The sequence below is a fragment of the Meles meles genome, chromosome 13 (genome assembly GCF_922984935.1).
Source record: "Meles meles chromosome 13, mMelMel3.1 paternal haplotype, whole genome shotgun sequence".
In the NCBI taxonomy this organism is placed as follows: domain Eukaryota; kingdom Metazoa; phylum Chordata; class Mammalia; order Carnivora; family Mustelidae; genus Meles; species Meles meles.
This window is the reverse complement of record NC_060078.1, coordinates 4,183,244-4,202,821: the sequence shown is the minus strand read 5'-3', so window position 1 is coordinate 4,202,821 and position 19,578 is coordinate 4,183,244. Positions and strand designations below refer to the sequence as shown.

The 19,578-nt window shown below is 45.6% G+C and overlaps 1 protein-coding gene across 1 annotated transcript in view; it reads right to left on the bottom strand.

Moving 5' to 3' along the window:
- MAP3K21 (mitogen-activated protein kinase kinase kinase 21) overlaps positions 1 to 6,905 on the bottom strand; it is a 55,886-nt gene extending 48,981 nt beyond the window's left edge. The window contains exon 1 of the mRNA XM_046026945.1: positions 5,850 to 6,905. Coding sequence (XP_045882901.1) covers positions 5,850 to 6,672 — 823 coding nt within the window. The 5' untranslated portion in view covers positions 6,673 to 6,905. The remainder of the gene's footprint in view (positions 1 to 5,849) is intronic.
- Between the last annotated feature and the right edge of the window lie 12,673 nt (positions 6,906 to 19,578).

Sequence of the window (19,578 nt, the reverse complement as noted above, 5' to 3'; positions counted from 1 at the left end):
GTAAGCGCGAGATGCTCCCCAGCCCTTGTGGCCGAGACCATCCCTTCAGTAAGGCAGCCGAGTTGAAGCAGTATTTGGAAAAGATGAATTTTTTAAAATGACAAATTCACAACTGATTGGAAGTCCCCTGTACAAATGGGTTTCTAGTACCACAATGAAACCAGCACAGCTCTGGCGGCCTGTCTGGGAGCCCTTCCTCTGCCCCCAACACTCCTTTATGGGGGTGTTTCACCTTGTGGGAGGTCCTGAGGGCTGGGGAGGGTTTGGACTGAAAATCGTCAGCCTGGCCTGGTAAATCTCGTCCCTGTTTTGTAACCCTCGTGAACCAGAGGGAGAAACTGCTCTAAACCAACTCACCAGATGAATATTGATTAAAAAACTGGGTTCCAGTCGTAAATGATAAATAATTTACGTCAAACCAATGTCTAAGAATTTTAATGTTTACTGCCCTACTGATAACCTGTGATAGTACAGTCATAAAGCAAATTATCCCAAGCTTACATTTTTCTTTTCTGTAGAGGTGTTAATCTCCCAGCAGAGCAGACCACTTTCCTCCCCAAAACCTCCCGTGGTTGGCTCTTGCTGTGGGGCTGTCTGCATTAGGATGGCATTCAGGTCGCCCACCCACTCCCTGCCGGCTTCCACGCCTGTTCCCTTCCCAGAAAACCCTTGTCTATCTTTCCTTCTAGCGGCACCCAACTACTCTCGGTTCCCTAAAAAAAGCCCTATGTTTTCATGCCAGTTTTCTCACAAATGCTTTCGATGGGTTGAAGAAGCACCAAACAGATGTTCCCTCCGGGACTCTGTCCATATCCCAGAGAGGAATTCAGCAGACAGCTTCAGAAATCAAGAAATTCGGGCTCAGTGACGTTACACAACTTGTCCAAGGTCACACGTTGAGTGAATGACGACACCAGTAATTGAACCCAGGTCTCAAGGACTTTGAAGGCGACGTTCCTGACTGCGCTGTTCTGGAGAAGTTCAACACTTGTGTGCTGGTGCGAGAAGAGAAAGCAGGGCTCGCAGACACCTTCTGAAGTGGACAGAGGGGTCTCCCCCTCCTCGTTCCTTCACGTACTTTGATACACTTGACGATGACTGCAGACGTGATCAGACGTGTACAGTGATGACTGAGTTTGCATAATCCTGAATCAAATAATGGACCCCTGCCCTTGTAACTAGAAAAAAATGAGTGGTGGCCTAGCTTTTGTTTAATATGTAAGTATGACAATGGTAGGGGATGATGTGGGGACCATTTGTCATAGCTATTCTTCTAAAAATATATCCTTTAGTTTTTTTTTGTTTATAAGAAGCAGGTTAGCTTTTGGCATCACTGGGGTATCTGTGCTGACCTCCCAGGGCCCCCTGGAGTGGGAAGAGGCCGTGGCATGAAGCTACATGTCTGGAATAAGAGAACAGACGAGAGGAGAAAGAAGACGTGTGTTTTTTGTTTGTTTGTTTTTTTGTTTTTTAAAGATTTGTTTATTTGACAGATAGAGATTACAAGTAGGCAGAGAGAGAGAGAGAGAGAGGAGGAAGCAGGCTCCCAGCTAAGCAGAGAACCCGACGCAGGGCTCGATCCCAGGACCCTGGGATCATGACCTGAGCTGAAGGCAGAGGCTTTAACCCACTGAGCCACCCAGGCGCCCCAGACGTGTGTCTTTTAACTGATAAAAGTGTACTTAATATCTCCTCCAAATCACCTCAATGAGCTATTTAAGCACCTTATTTGGAGATTACATTTCCTATAATTTTCTCAAATAGTTCCTTTATTTACACTGTATTAATGAGAAAATTTTTTCAAAAAATTATATCCCTTTTGTAGTTTTAGTAAGAGCTTGAAACTGCATTTGCTACTAAATGGAACTATGTCTATTTACTGATTGTAAATGCCATTGTCGATAATAATACGTATAATAATTATTCCCCAGAAGGCTTAAAAAAAAGCAAGCTAAAAAGGTGCTTACTCATGGAAATAAAAAATATCAAAGTAAGTAGGTATCAAAATTTGTGGTTCAGTTTCCCCTGGAATGTTTATTTTTGTTAAGACCACCACCACCAGTACAACACAATAAGCAATATTAAAACAAACAAACAAAAAAATGAAACAACAACAAAAAAAAAAACACATTATGCCACACAATCTTCTTTCAATACTGAATTATGCCAGAAAAACACAGGCTAAATTCTAATAATTCAAACCAGCCTCAGTAAGTCACATATCACACTAGTTTATCTTCACTCCTCCTTGGTAACTTCCCTGAAAACCACTTCCCGCTCCTAGCACCCTGGGTGAAACCACCGCATTCTTTGAAAGGAGCCACCTCGACAGCCTTCACGTGGGCCAATTTCAAGTCTTTCAAGCAGCCGGAGGAATCTTGTAAACAGCATCAGATCCCACCTGTCCTCTGTTCAGAATTCTCCCGGGCTCTGGACAGATGGCACTGAGAGTGAGACACCCATAGGTCACGGCCACAAGCCCCACCGTGATGACCTCTACTCCTCCCTCTGCTTCAGCCTCCCAGCTTTCCCTCCACTCCCCAGGAAGTGAGGGTCCTTATCCTCCACACTCCCTTTGCCTGGATCTTTGCTCGACTTCTTCTTTCTCCTCACCCACATCTCTGTGTCACTGCTCAGAGCGTCTTCTGTCCACCACCCCGGTCTCATGGGCGTCCTCATCCTTGGCCTCATCACCATCTGCCCCCACCATGCTTGCTAGTATTTGACACTGCATGGCTACCGTCTGTCTTTCCCACGAGACTATGCCCGATGCCAACGGGGATGCGGTCATCTGGTTCACCACCGTGTCCCCAGGGTCCAGAAGTGACGGGGGGGAGGGGGTTAAGGGAGGCTCAAGACATATTGAATAAATGCACAGTGATTTTTCTCTCTTCCTTGCATGCACAGAAAAGCGGCCATGTTCACAGGAACCCAAAGTTGTTTCACACTCCTCTCTCATTGTTGCACATAGACAGACTTAGCACAGTATTTTCCACACTGTTCGTATCCAGGGAGTGCCAGGGCCTAACATTTCAGCAAAATGATGCTTAAACCTTGGTCATTTGGTTCAACTTTCAATCTCTTACTGTTAGAAAAGGAACAAAGTTGTTTGTACCATCAAAACACAGCTCTTATTTCAACATAAACACTGTCTCCCAGATACGATAAAACTTAAAAGAAGACCAAAGAGAAAAGAGGAAAGAAAACATGTCAAGAACCATATCTTCCTAGGACAAACTTAAACATTTGTTTTAAACAGTAATTTCAACTAACGTGGCTCCAGGTCGTTTTACACTGGCTCTTTGTGGACTCCAGAATGAAGATAAAATTCAATATTGATTTTTAAAACCTTGTTTACATTATTATTAACTCACTACCACCATTAGCAAATAACCAATAAATTCAAACAAAACACACTGTAATAGGGTTTCTGCTGCTCTCAAAAGTCTGAACAAGAAGTCATGGTTTCATGTACCACAAGAGAAGTCCAAAAGTGTCCACATTTATTCACTGAATTAACACCAGACAAAGAGGATAAGGCACTGTGCTGGGCACTGTGATGTGCACATTTTAGGCCCTATGCAAAATGTGCCTGTTATGGTCATTAAAAACTAAAGTAATGGTCATATTGTAACAAATATTTGGCTAGGCTAGTGACCAAGCCCATTATGTCTTTTTCAAAGTGCAACAGTTTAAAGCAAAGGCAACCCTGCCTGACAATTATAGAAATTAAAATGCTCCAGGAAGTTTGGCAATTTCTTCTGAGCTCTGGAAAGTCTTTCAAAAAACTAAGTTGCGGCATATAACTACCTCCCAATGACATATCTACCATCTCTGTTCAGCTGTCCAAGTCTCCTGCTGTCAATAAAAACCATTTAACCATGTTCTTATTCCAGGGTCATGATATTTCTTTTTTCCCACTTAACAGTATTAATACTTTGGAAAGTTCTTAATTCAAATAAAAAGGTTATGATTGGAACATGGATTAATCTACCCTTCTATGTGTTTACGAACATTAGCAAACATGCCAATGGGACAGATCATAGGGACCTCACGTATTATCACAAGGCAACAGAACCAACTAAGCGTAATGAAAAAAATAATCGTTACAGGCCCTTATGCTCTTTTGGCCTAAGGATCAGTCTAACCCTAACCGTTTTCCTGTGTTGGTAATCTGATGTCCTGTAACGGAATCAGTCTGCGGAAGACAGGTCCCATGTACATCACAGAACTGCCACGAATGCCAAGAATGCCCAAGCAATGATGCTCTTTTTTGCTGTCCTTAAAATAACCTGGTTTTGCAGAATATAACCATCAGAGAAGAGCTTGCAGGACCCACAGACAGGGCACACAGGCCTTGCTCGGTGGTAGCAAGTTAAACACATTGTTCACTGAAAGCACATTTTAGGAAATAAGCACCAGCTGTAGGGTCTGAAGCACTGACAAAAATAAGTACATTGAAAACTGTGCTATGTCTTTATCATCCCAAAGTCCAAAAGGAAACAATTCTGGAGTCCTTTATGCGTCCTCTGTTCTAACTCTAAGAACACAGGCTACTACTGCTACTCTCTAATGCCATATCTTGTTTGAATCTGCTTCTGACACTTGACCAGTTGTCATCTAAATTATAAGGTTATAATTTATACTGGGGGTTGGCAGGAGGCATAAAATGAAATCCAAAGCAAGTATCCAACGCTCACAACACTTAAGTAATCTGATTCCTGCAACAAAGTGCCACCTTCATCATTTTCAAGTTAACTTTACGAGCCGAAGAATTTCGAATAGGAAAAAGAATGTACACAAACATGAAACAAATGCATCATTTTTTCTTGTCACTCTTCTTCCTGCAGACTTGGGGAAGGACAGTGTTTCCCTTTGGGTTAGCGCCTGTCCTAGCAGGTTCTACCAGGTTGAAAGACATGCGGCTGTGGTCGGCCAATGCCAGTTCTGGCTGCATTTTTAATCTTTCATGCGATTTCATCCCATCCTAAGACTATGAGGTGATCTTCAATGTTCAAGAACCAACTTTAAACGAGGATCCCATTAGGTCTTTTATAAAGAGGTGAAATTTAATGGGATTTGGGTTTAGCTCATGTGTTCTCTACTGACAGCTAGAAAATCCACCCTGGCTTATAAACAAAATAAACGACACAGACCAGGTCTTCAAGAGTCCAAGTACTTGTGCAAGGACCTCACTCATGTCTAAGCCTACATGTGCATGTTGGCCCAAACGGCTCTTTCTTGCCTGGAGACAATCCATCAACACTCAAGCCACCAAACGAAGGATAAAAGCATACTTCGTGGGCAGAGATGTTTGAGTGAAAAGTCTTTGGAAATGTCAAGGGACATGAAGCCATATTTAAAGTGGTAAATATCGACCTCAATTCAGCACCTGTAAAGCTGAAGGGAAGGAGGAGTTTGATGAAATAGAGAAGGAGGGTCATGGGTTCTGCACAATCTGAGGAAGGCTTCGGTTTGCAGTTGCACAAAACGACCCACTTATTGTACCTAAAGGCCAAAGAGCACCCTGAGGTTTAGAAGATCCAGCTACTTTACAACTGTGTAGTCAGCAAGTCTGATCTGCATTTTTTTTAAAGGCGCCCAAAAAGCAACAAAGCAAAGTCAAGGTAAGCGTCACCTGCCCCAAGGCAAATAACCAAGGTCCAGCTAGACCTCCAGGCCTCGGAAAGCGGGCACAGAGGGTGCTGCAGGCGCTGGGGGGCTGATCCCCCGCCTCCTTCCACCTGGCTCAAGGCCGGGAGGGGCCGGCCCAGGACTGGCACCGAGGAGGGCTTCGCGGGGCGAGGCTGCGTCCCCCCACCTCCATCCCCCACCCCCGGCCCACTTACTGTTGCTGGACTTGAGGTCCCGGTGCAGGATGGACACGACGGCCTCCTCGTGCAGGTAGAGCATGCCGCGGGCGATCTGCACCGCCCAGTTGACCAGCACGTGCGGGGGGATGCGGCGCGCGCGGCGCGAGCCTGGCGCGCGCGGGTCCGGGGCGGCGTTGGTGGCGGCCAGAGCGCGGTTGAGAGCTCCGCCGCGGGCGAACTCGAGCACCAGGCAGAGGTGAGGCTGCTGCAGGCACACGCCGCGCAGCTCGATGATGTTGGGGTGCCGCAGCATGGCGAAGAGCCGCGCCTCCCGCCGCACGCTCTCGGCCGCCGTCGCCGCGTCCTGCTCCGGGTCCCGGCGCGCCGCCTTCACCGCCACCTCCCGGCCCTGCCAGGTGGCGCGGTACACCTGCCCGAAGCCGCCGGCGCCGATGAGCTCCCGGAGCTCCAGCCGCTCGAAGTCGACGTGCGCGGGCGAGCCGGGCCGCGGCGGCGGCGGCGGGGGCGCGGGGAGGGCGGCCGGGCGGCACGGCGCCACGTAGTTGGCGGGGAAGATGCCGAGGCGCCGCTGCACCTGGCCGGCCCACCAGCCCTCGTCGCCCGACACGGCGGCGTCCTGCGACAGCACCTCCACCAGCTGCCCGCGCCGCAGGCTCAGCTCGTCCTCGCCGCGCGCCTCGTAGTCGTACAGCGCGGCCCACAGCCCCGCGCCCGCCGAGGCCGAGGCGGAGGCCGAGCCGCCGGAGGAGGCGGACGACGACGACGCGGAGCCGGCGGGGGCGCCTCGGGCCGGGGACGCCGGCCTGTCAGCCGCGCCCTCGGCGCCCGGCAAGGCCATGGAGGGGCAGCCGGGAGGGCGACGGCGGCGCGGGGAGACGGGCTCAGCCTCCGGGGCGGCTGCGGGCGCGCATGGTCCGGCAAGGAGGGGGAGTCGGGGCTCGGGGACGCGGGGGTCCGCGGGCCCACCACCCGGAGGCCCCGGCCTCAGCCCGCGTTCCGCCTGGTCCGCCTCTGCTGCTGCAGCGGTCCCCGCGGCCGCGGGCGCTGTCGCACCATGGTGGCGCGCTGGGCCTGCGGCGGGCCTGCGGCTGTGGCTGGGCCTAGCCGCCTCCCGGGCCCGCCCCGCCCCGCCCCTGCGGCCGCCCCGCCCCGCCCCGCCCCGCCCCGCCCGGCCAGAACCCGCCCCCCGCGCCGGCCCGCCCCGCCCCCTCGGGGCCAGCCCAGACCCGCGGGTCCCCGCCCGCCCCCGCCGCCCGCCCCCGCCGCTCGCGGGCTGGGTGCGCCGCGCCCCTTCGGCTTGGGAGGCGGAACCGGCCGCGGCTGCACGAGGTTTTCGAGAAAAATCAAGCCAAGGGAGAGGCTGTGGGGGTCCACGAGCCTCTAAAATGCAGGGCAGCGGCGAAGAGGACTCGGTGCGCTGGGCCGGGACGTGAGGGAGTAGGTGGCCGTCCGGGGAGAGTCCCTGTGCACCCCGGACGGGTTGCAGAACGCGGCGCAGCGTGTCTCCAGACCGGTGTGCGCGACTGCGGGAGTTCGAACCCCGGCCGGCCGCGCGGATCTGACCGGACGACCCATCGCCGCGCTGTGAGCTGCATGCAGGTGGTACAGGCCGGAGGTTCGTTCTCATGGCGCATCACCTCGCGGTTGCCTTTACTGTTCCCTGGAGTGGGAAGGACCGCCTGTCCCCTGTGAAGCCGCAGGTGCAGGTGTAGGAGGCGTTGGCCACGACGCGTGCTCGAGTCCTGAGCCGTCCGTATTCGCAGAAAGTCGGTCCGCAGAGAGTCGGTCCCCAGGACTCCGGAGGCCCCCGGTACGCCCGCCGGCCGTTCACCGCGGGGTACCTGGCGCTGCGCGCAGGACCAGTTGTGCGAAGGAACATTCCGGAGCAGGACCTCCACCCGTCTCGGTGCGCTCGGTGCGGGAACGGTGGCCTCCTAACACGGATGGGAAGTGAAGCTTTGATGTCTGGGGGCACGGATCACTTCAAGTCTAGCGATAAGGAGGAGCTTTGGGATTTTCTTGTATGCACATGTTTTCTTCTCTGTCATTTTCCCATTATTATCATTATTTTTAATAATCTTGGAGGGGTAGATAGCCCACCTCCTCTCCCTGCGTTGCTGAAAGGGCAGCAGTGCCCCGCCCAGACTCACGGAAACTCCCTTCTCCGCCTCCACGATTCCCGTTCTACCCGCATTTACAGGTTCTGCCCTGATCGTGACAGGCCTGTACAGACGTGGAGCTCCGCTCTATATTGATGGAGATGTGGGAAGAACCGCTCCAGGTGTCAGCACTTCTCATTTCACTAATGTTTATTGAGCCCAGACCCTGTATAAGACCCTATGCTAAGGACTGGAGGTTACAAAGCCCCTTCTTTAGAGAATGGTAGGAGAAAAGAGAAACTTCCACAGCAAAAGAATGAACCAGCTTTCCTGTGTTCGAGGTGAAGCATTTCATTTTGTCTGGGGTCACCGGGGAATGCCTTGTGGTGTGTCGTTTGAGCTGAGTATGGCTGGGATTCATAGAAAAGAGGAAGAAGGGGCGCCTGGGTGGCTCAGTGGGTTAAGCCTTTGCCTTCCGCTCAAGTCATGATCTCAGGGTCTTGGGATGGAGCCCGGCATCGGGCTCTCTGCTTGGTGGGAAGCCTGCTTCCCCCTCTCTCTCTGCCTGCCTCTCTGCCTACTTGTGATCTCTCTCTCTCTCAAATAAATAAATAAAACATTTTAAAAAAAGAAAAGAGGAAGAAGGTCATCCCAGGGATTGTGAGCAAACACAAGATAGAACAAATAACTATCAGGCCCAGGGTACTGCTGGAGCCTGAGAGATCACTATGGCAAGCGATGAGACTAGAAAGAAGAAAGCCCAATTATAAAAATTCCAAAGAAATGAGAGTGCCCTGTAGTAAGCCAGAGTCTCCTGAAGTCTCACCACCAGTAAACAGAGAACAGAGTGACTATTTGGGTTTTATGAGGATAGAGCCTATAGTAGCACAATGAGAAACTCACTGCATTTCCAGTTTACTTACAGTCCCTCAGATGATACTGTGACTGGCTGTGTAGCCCCGAACATGTTGCTTTACTTCCCTATGGCTCAGTTTCCTCATCTGTAAAATGGGAATAATAAGAATAGTATGGGGGTGACAGGGAAGACTGAAGCAGGTAATGGATGGAAAGGGTGCAAGGTGCTTAGCGCAGATTAAGTTTTCAATATATATTAGCTCTTATTATTCATATACCTTTTCGGTAAAGAGAGCAGTCCGGTCTGTCTGTGGTCAGCCCCTCTGGCAAACATCGTTTCTAATCATTTTGTTCTTCTAGCACTTACACTCAGGGTTGGCCTTTGTGTATGACTAGCCTGATGGGTTTTCCGTTGGCAGCAATGAAAGTAAGATTCTTACGCAAACAAATTAAGTAAAAAAAAAAAAAAATGAGTCAACTTAAAACACAATTAAAATAGTACAGTTGGCACATGGATATGGCAAATATCAAGGAGGTCATCCTGGAATGAGTGAGGTGGGAAATAACATGGCTGGGGGGGTGGGGAGCCTTGATACTTTAGGACTGAGCGCTGATAGGCTTAAACTGGAACTGCCTGAAGATGAAATGAGCAAACATGCAAACGATAGGTTTGACTAGGACAGGGTGAGGAGCAAGAGAACCAGGAGGGAGACTCCCGAGACAGTAAAAGGGAGAACTGAGGGGGCCTGGAAGTTATGGCACTGGTATTGGGAAAGAAACGGTGTCAGATGCATTCAGAGAAGAAGTGAAAGGACTTCATTACCAATTACAGGCCCACGGCCCCTCATCCCAAACTCAGGGGTCCAGGTACGTCCCAGAATTTAGAATTTGGGGGATTTTAATAATATAGTACATATTTTAATATAAACTCTTCAGTTGGGGGTGGGACCACACCCCATGATCAAACACACTGGTATTTCTGCGCCCAAATATTAAAGTAATCTCACCAATTGAGGTAAATAAAGACCACAAAGAGCCTCATGTCATTTCAAGGTAAGTCTTATTGCCCAGTGAGTTCTGATGCCACCTTAGCAAATCAGTTTTTGTTTTCGGAGTTTTTTGGTTCGAGAATTGTGGACAAGGGCCTGTGGAGAAGGGCTCAGGCAGACCCCACCCAGGTTTCTCACTTAAGCAAGTAGGTGGAAGGTAATGATGTCAAATGACCTAGAAAAATGGTTTTAGGGTTGTTTTTGATGTGTTGAATTTGGGATGACTTGGGGGCACCTAGTCATACAGTGGAAATATCAGAAAATCGGGGACTCCAAAAGGAGATCACGGGTGGAGGGAATTGAATTTAGGGAGTAATTTTCTAAGGCAATGTCTCACAGTCTAGAGAACTATTCTAGGTCGTGCGGAAAGCAGGAGGACCTCATGTGTGCCCTTTACTTAGAAGACCCTTATGAGCAGAGTGACAGTTCTGTTTACCCTGGCAGACTCCTCGTGCCCTTCAGGGACCCCTCTCCAGTTCCAGATGGATGAGTCTGTGAAGTCTTTTATTTTTTAAAAGATACTATTTATTTATGAGAGAGAGAGAGAGAGCACAAGTTGAGGCTAGGAGGGTCAGAGGGAGAAGCAGACTCCCCACTGAGCAGGGACCTAGATGCAGGACTTGGTCCCAGGACCCTGAGCTCATGACCTGAGTCAACTGGAGATGGCCAACCGACTGAGCCACCCGGGCACCCCTGTGAAGCTTTTTAACTTGGCTAAACTTGAGCCCTCATTTGACTCACACAGCTGATACTAACAGGAGGACCAAGTGACTACAATTCAAGGACTCATTTTCTAGACCCTCCTGGAACCTCCAGCACTGTGATCCCCTGGGACTTTTTCCCCATTTGGGACCTCTCAGCAGCAGACTGTCCTGATGGGATACACCGGGGCTTGATGACCCTAAAATTCATGACTTGTTACTGTTGTGTCTTTTCTTTTAAACACCTCCCCCAATCTTACATTTGGGCAGCTAGCACTACCTAGAGATGTGTGTTCTACCCATGCCCACTCTGTCTAGCCCAGCACATTCTACCAGGAAGATAATAACACAGGAAAGGCACATTGCGAAGACAGAGCTTTGGTGACAGACACATTTAAATGGAAGATGAAAAAATAAGCAAGAGGAAAAAATTAAAAGGAATCAGACAAAGAGGAGAACAGGTTAATGTTAGGGAAAACAGGGAACGGCTATATGGAATTGTGCTCTTGAAAAATTGTATCTGCCAGGGTTGGTTCCAGAAGGAGAACCAGACCTTAAGAATCATCTTCTCTTTGGGAATCTTGCTCCAACTAATTACCACTACCCCTATTATCTTAGGTCAACAGTTCCCAAAGTGCGGTCTGGAGGCCCCACGAGATCCCTGTTTCACGGGGGTCCACAAGGTTAAAATTATTTTCATAATTATACCAAAATATTATTTGCCTTTTTCACTGTGTTGACGTTGCACTGATGCTTAGTGTAGCAAATCAGGGCTGTGACAGTGACTTGCCCAAGTAGTCATGTATTCTTCAATGCCACACACTTGCAGAACATAAAAAGGTTTGCTTTGAAATGTCCTGATAAAGCAGTCAAAACTATTAATTAAAGCTTCACTTTCACTTTTTTTTTAGAGAGGGAGCACACGAATGTGCACGCACACTCTTGGGGGTGGGTGGGGGGGACAGGCAGAGGGAGAGGGAGAGAAAGAAGCTCAAGCAGACTCCCTTCCCAGCATGGAGCCTGATGGGGGGGCTCCATAGTGGGGTGGATCTCACAACCCCAAGATCATGACCTGAGCTGAGATCAAGAGTTGGACACTTAACCAACTAAGACACTCAGGTGCCCCAAATCTTCACTCTTTTTTTTTTTTTAAAGATTTTATTTTATTTATTTGACAGGCAGAGATCACAAGTAGGCAGAGAAGCAGGGAGAGAGAGAGGAGGAAGCAGGCTCCCTGCGGAGCAGAGAGCCCGATGCGGGGCTCGATCCCAGGACCCTGAGATCATGACCTGAGCCGAAGGCAGCGGCTTAATCCACTGAGCCACCCAGGCGCCCCCCAAATCTTCACTCTTGAGTAAAGGTCTTTAATAGTCACTGTGACATAATGGAAAGGATATATAAAACAATTCTGCTGCATACCCAAATACGATGGCTGTTTAAGAAAAAAGCACTTGGGTGATACTTTGAGTTCAATGTTGACCTAGTCACCTTTGTCATTGGAATACAACTTTTACTTGAAGAAAGAGTGATAAACAAATTGTCCTTATGCAGACACACTTCCTAGAAAATGAACAGAGCAAGACTATTATTTCATGGAAAGCCACTGGTAAAATGATAAGTTTTGAGCTTCCAATGATAAAATTTGAGCTTCCAAGCAAAAATCAGGATTTTGGAAAACTTCAGCGGCTTTCATGAGCTCCATAACTTCCCAAATACTTAAAGACTTTTCTGATAGGTTTGGTAGTGATATTAATTAATTTCCTGGTATTATGTAAGGAACTAAACCAACATTTGAAAGATCTGTATAGCTCCGTGAACTAATACTTTCCCAAAGACCAATATATTTTTGGTATCACAAAATCACGAATGGAAAAAGAGAACCATTCAAAGCAGATTACGATTCATCAGTAATGACTTCAGATTCTATATTGTAGCTAAAGTCTTTAAAAGAGCATCACTTCTCCAGTTTTGGAATAGTATTAGAGAGTATCCATGATTTCTCTGAGAAGGCTATGAAAAACACGTCTGCCTTAGAAAAGATTAACAGTGTTTAGGAGTTAGGGCAGTGGAGAGAGAGATTGGAAAATGACTCGTTATTTTTTTTTTTAAGATTTTTTTTTATTTATTTGAGAGAGCATGAAAGCATGATCAGGACAAGGGGCAAAGCAAGAGGGAGAAGCAGGTTCCCCGCTGAGCAGGGAGCCCAATGCGGGCTCAGTCCCAGGACCCTGGGATCACAACCTGAGCCAAAGGGAGATGCCCAGCCCACTGAGCCACCCAGGTGCCCTGAAGGAGATATCGTTATAAAAGAGTGGCAGAAGAGATCCGTGGGATGGAATTGTTCTGTGTCTTAATTAGGGTGTTGGTCATATGATCACACACATGTGAAAAAATGGCACAGAGTTTATAAATACACACACACACAAGCACACACATGCACACACACAGATGAATGCATGTTGAAACCCAGGTTAGTTCACCGGATTTTATGTGTGATATCGTAGTTATGGGAGATGCTACCATTAGATTAAATTAAGAGAAGGAAACACAGGCTCTCCCTGCATGATTTCTTACACTGCATGGAAATCTATAATTACCTCAAAAAATGGAAAAATGCTTCTGCTTTTCCTAATCACTTATCTGTATGAGGCTGGAATTTCTCTGTATGTTTCAAGCAGCACACTGTTTCGCATAAGTTGAATGCAGAAGCACAGAAGGGAATGCAGCTACCTCCTATTTAGCCAGGTGGAAAAAAGTTCTAGAAAAATCTGAAGTGATACCAGTCAACTTATTTATATGTCTCAGTGTGGGAAAAAAATAATATTTCTTTCATAGAAATGTATTACATGTTGTCATGTAGTGGGTTTATTGTTATTATTTTAAAATAAAGCTATAAATGCAGATTTTATGATTTTCTCAGTTTTAATTTCCAATATGGAAATTACTGGTAGTTAGAACACAAATACACAAAATATCTACAGATACACAAGACCTCTTTGAGGTCTTCAATAATTTGTAGGCATGTAAAGGGTTCCTGAGATTTGAAAAGTTTAGAGTTGTCCTAGTTAAGGAAAAGATTAAAGAAAAAAAAGCAGTTCTGTTGATTAGGCTTTTATTTAAATGGGGGAATTAGACCCCTTTCTCAATACCCTATTGTACTGCTGGACATTACAGGCAAAACTGGGACATTTCAACAATATGGCGGTAAAGGCAATGAATCCACAAAATAGAAAAAAACCCTCACATTAAACCAGAAAAGTGGGCTTTTTCTTGTGGGCTTTGCCTTAGACTTGAAGACAAAAAGCTGAGAGAGTAGGAGTGTCTGGGTGGCTCAGTCAGTTAAGTGTCTGCCTTCAGCTCAGGTCATGATCCCAGAGTCCTGGGGTCGAGTCCTGCCTTGGGCTCCCTGCTCGCTCTCCCTCTCCTTGTGCTCTCTATGTCAAGTAAATGAATAAAATCTTTTAAAAAACGCTGAGAGAGTAAAGTTGACTCTCCCACCTGCTTTGATTTCCAGTTTCCTACCTGAAGGAACTTCGGTAGCTAATAGCCGAGAAGATCATCTCTTTCTTAGGCATGTAGAGAAGGCTGCTGACATGTAAAAACTCAACTTCAGGAGAGCTGAGATGTGGGTCTACCGCGGAATAAACAAGGGTTGAGGAAGTAAGGTGGTTAAAATTCACCTAGTGCTGTCCCTGTCATTAAGGGTCTGAGAGCCAAGACTAACAGGTGCGAGAAAATAGTCATGTGAGACGGCCATATTTTGTGGAATGTGTGGAATGACAGAGCAGTTGGAAGATAGAGGAGGTCAGTGAGAAGAGAGATTGTTTGCAACATGCCCTTCTGTTCCAGGTTCCCAGACACTGGCCACTGAGTTTACTCAACTGCGGGAAAGTGTGTTTTCTTGGGGGGAGTTGAGAAAAAAGACAGAAAGAACTTCAAAAATAGGCTGGGTGTCTGGACATGACCAAACCCTGGAGAGGCAGGAAGGAGGGGAGAGGAAAAAAATATTCCCCCAGGAGCTGTGTGTGTGAATTCTTTAAAAAAATGGGAAAATATTTGAGATTCAAAAATTGATTCCCAGAATTTTTAGTTATTTTTCTCAGACCTCTATACTTTGGGATGTGAAATAAAGAACATTTAGAAGACTATTAACAGCTCAGTTTAGTTGCTTCTGTCTGGTACTGTGCCAATTTTTTTTAAAGATTTTATTTGTTCATTTGAGAGAGAGAGCGCGCATAAGTGGGGGTAGGAGCAGAGGGAGAGGGAGAAGAAGAATCCCCACCGAGCAGGGAAACAAAGTGGGGCTCAACCCTAGGACCCCAAGATCATGACTCGAACTAAAGGCAGACACTTAACCGATTGAGCCATCCAGGCACCCCTGACAATTTTTTTTTTTTTAAGACAGCAAGTGTTTTGATTGATATCCTGGAATTTTGCAAATGGCACCTGTTGTTACTTACTTAAGTTACATTTAAGAGATGGTGTGTGTGATGTGTTTTCATGTGGTATAATTTGGTATAACCTGTCATCAACTACTGAACAAAGAAAGGGACCATGCCACTGTGACTGACAGCAAGCGTTAACTCAGTCTTGAGTTCCAATCCTGACTTTGCCATTACTTGCTAGATGATACTGGATCTTTGTTCTTTCATTGTCTCCTCTGCAACATGGTAGGGCAATATATCTTTACCTCCTGGCATTGTTTTGAAGATTTGTTGAACTAGCATATTCAAGTATTGGCGCTTCATTAGGGCTAATAAACGTTAGCTTGTATTGTTTTAATGTTAGTTACTGTTCATAAAGGACCCATTAGAAGAAAAACCAGAAAGTCTATTTATCCTTTTTTTTTCTGCTTCCATTTTGTTTATTTTCCTATACCCCAAATCAACTTCATCCGACCAACAGAAGTTAAACCTTTTTCACAAGGAGCTCAGAATTAAACGTTGGAATGGTAATTGCCAAGACTCTTGGGAATATCACATCTCAAAACATAATGCTTCCTGAACAAACCGAATTAGGCGTGTATGCCACACATTATAACTTTACCCTGGAGTCATCAGATTTCTTATTTATCTATCATGAATTACGCTACAATAAAACCAAGCAACAATATGGATAAGTTACAGTTGAGATAGGACAGAATTAGAGAATGAATGGGCTTATCATTCAACACTTGTTTCGGGGCTGGGTTTTTTTTTTTTTTTTTTTGGTTTTTTGTTTTTATTTTTCTGTTTGTTTAGTATCAAGCAATAATCAAGGTACTTGGGATCTAAGATTGAACATAACAAAGTTCTCTATCATGATGAAGCTTGTGTCTTAGAAGCAGTCGATGGGAAAGAGAATACATAAATACATTATGTAGTCTGTTAGAAGTCGATTAACTGCTCCATAAAAATAAAAAGGAGAACAAGAAAACATGGATCAGGAATAAGGGCAGAGTCAGAATGAACAGGTGTATGTCCTGGTCGGTAGGTCGACAGGGTGGCCTTGTTGAGAAGGTGAGATCAGAGCAGAACAGAACTGGAAGGAGATAAGGGAATCAGACAACAATGATCTGGAGAAAGATCACTTGAGCATGTGTATACCACAGGGGAGTTCAGAGTACGCTTTGACTTTCACACTCTCTGGAAGGCCCAACTTGTGACTCCAGTATCATAGGAATGAAGCATGAGTACAAAGCAAGGCAGCGAGAAGTACTTTGTGAATGCGTTGAGGTTGTCAAGGAAGCATTTGTGTCTTGCATCCGGTTCTCTGGCTTCATGAGCTGACGGATGTGGGGTTCAATGAGTAATATTAATAAGACGGTGATGATACGGCAACAATGACGAGGTAACATTTATCCAATGACAAGGAAACATTTATCGGCCTGTATTGGAAGTGGGGAAGCTTTGGATTCGGTCCGTGTGTTGGGTTACTAACCATTCTACAAGTTTCAGCTGGCTTTCAGCTTTAGAGTAATCTTGAGTTTTAGAATTTCTGGAACTTTAATCACTGGACTAGACTGGAGCCTTGCCTGTCCATGCTGAAAGTTACAGATTACAATCAGGGCTGCCCAAATGGACAATGAACTGCTTCACTGAATAACACAACAATGTGAAAACGGGAGGCGTTTCACAGAGCCAAGGACTTTTTTGAACCCTTGAAGATATCTCTTCTGAAGAAAGGCTACAAAGCTCCTGACCTTGGACCCGAGATAAGAAGGTTGCTGTACCACCCTGAGTTACCGTTTTTGTACATCTTGTCCTATCAAAATTAGTTTTATTTATAATTTACTGGACTCTATTCAAATGTAGTGACTAATTCTTCCTAACCCGCTAGAAATATTAAACAGGACACAAAGGACAGAGATGACTTTTTAAAAAAGAGCAAGTCATCATTCTAAGATCATAGTGAAAAAAACCATAGAATAATAGGTTTATTTTTGCCATTTTTTGGTTAAGTGTCAGCAACTTGCTATTTACATTACAAAGCATACAGTAAGTTAATGCTCTTGATCAAAATGTCTGATTCTTGGACTCGGGTCTCCTTTTGTGAGTTGACTTTTCTACTCAGAACAATCTTATTCCGTAGTGCCCTTTTATTCATTATGAAAATGAAAATGGGGGCGCCTGGGTGGCTCAGTGGGTTAAAGCCTCTGCCTTTGGCTCAGGTCATGATCTCAGGGTCCTGGAATCGAACTCCGCATCGGGCTCTCTGCTCGGCGGGGAGCCTGCTCCCTCCTCTCTCTCTGCCTGCCTCTCTGCCTACTTGTGATCTTTGCCTGTCAAATAAAATCTTTAAAAACTTTTTAAAAATAAAAATAAAAAATCATTAAAAAATGAAAATGATGGTTTTCTGCATTTAAGATCTATTTTCTTGTATTATCAGATCTGTAAGCTTCCTAAAAGAGACCAGGATACACAACAAAAGCCAGCTTACATCACTGACCTTTGTTTGTTTCTACGCTCCAATTTTATAATCAGTATATAAAATTGGAAGACTATTGACCTGCTCCCTTAAGAAGTTGATGAATACAATGAGTATTAATGAAATAACAAAACGAAACCGCTCTTTTGAAATTCTTGGAAGAGTAACACTAAATAAATCCAAGCATTTCTTTCTTTTTTTTTTAAGATTTTTAAAAATTTATTTATTCGACAGAAAGAGAAATCACAAGTAGGCAGAAGTAGGCAGAGAGGCAGGCAGATAGAGAGGGAGAAGCAGGCCCCCTGCTGAGCAGAGAGCCAGGAGCCTGAGATCATGACCTGAGCTGAAGGCAGAGGCTTAACCCACTGAGCTACCCAGGCATCCCCAAGCATTTCTTTTTAATTCATGCTTCATCATAGGTTAATTGGGTTCTGATGCAGGTAGTTGAGGTTTCTCTCATGAAGTGAAGACTTTTTCTCAGTCTTTGGGAAATCTCTGCCGGACTGTCTCCAGAACTCTCCAACTAGCCCAGCTGACCTCTCCTTGCTTTAAACACAAAAGTGGAACGTACCAGTTATAACTACTCTGGTTTAATCCATTCTTGTGGCCGCCATTCCTCATGCCTCAATGTTAGTTTTATTCTCGGCAAGAATTTCCAGGGCCTAAAGCCACAGCTTCTGCGTCACGATGTGAACTTCCTGATTTTATGGGTGTTACTGTTACCTTGTTGGATTGGTCACATTATCCTGAAGGAGATGATCCACGTGAAATCCTTTGAAAACAGTCTTGTGCCCTGTAAAGTATGGCTCTGTGGTTGTCATTTAATCGCAGGATTATTTGAAGTCTTTGTAATCTTTTCTCCAGTCACTTGATAAAGTTGAGGGTTCAGTGAGGGAATGCTTCCAGTAAATATCTCTTTCAGGGGTGTTTTCTTATCTGATAATGCTCTTGGACAAACTGGTTTTCTAGACTAACAGTGAGAGTGCCCTTAAAAAAAAACACACACAAAAAACCTCAGCCTCTCAAATACTTGAAATTAAACATCTTGGAAATATATGAGGCCCATCTTCCACTTGTTCTGGATTTTGATTCTAATATTAACCTTTGCATGGGAGACCTTGTTTTTTTCCTACTTAGATGTGTTCTAAGCTCTAGCATTAATATTCTAGAAGTAACACTAATATTCTAGAAGTTAAGAAAAATATTTTAGAAGTTTATTGTTCTCTTGATTAGATGTCTCTATCTTTTAACGTTTGCCAAGTTTAGGATCCATCTAGAAGGAACCTAGAAAGTCTACTGAGTGTGTTATAATTATTATCTGCATACTTTTTTTTTAAGTTATGGATATAAAAGGATACTTGGAAGAGTTAATTTCTCTTCTACATGCCCTCCACCTCCCCACCGTCCATTTCTTTGCCAAAGAGTTAAATTGTATCTCTCCAGACATAGAGTCCTACGAATATACATGTATTTATATATTATCTTCTACCTATTTTCTCAGTATATCCTAGGTATCATTTGGTAGTAGAACACTGGTAGTTGGCTCTTTCTCCCTGACCTCTACGTAGTACTCACTGTATGTTGTATCTTAATGGCGTCCCTTGATGGAAATTTAGGTTGCTTCCTATCTTCTATTGTCATGAAGGCACCATTCTCATACTTTTGCCGTTCCCCTAAGTGCTAGAACACAGCAGTGTTCACTGCTGTTTTGATGGATTTGGCTAAATGGTCCCCCCTGGTGGTTGTACCACTTTGCATTACCATCAGCAGTGTTTCCCCACATCCTCCTCAACAGAGTGGGACATGGAAATTCCCTCTTTGCAAAAAACAAGGGACTGCGGATAGAAACGGCCCGTTTTCCTCAGTTTTAAACTTTGTTTCTTACTGTGATTGAGACGGACCATCTTTTCAGATGTTTGAGCCATTTGAATGAACCTTTCTATGAACTATCTATTTTTTTTCTTTACCCATTTCTGGTTGGCCTTTTGTTGTTGATATTTAGGATGTCTGTGTATGTTACATAACTTATCTATAGGTTTTCAATACAAGGTTAGAATACAAACACATTGTGTAACAATTGTTTCAGAGGATGGGGGACAATAGCCATTGTTCATAGACAACCAGTGGTCTCCTA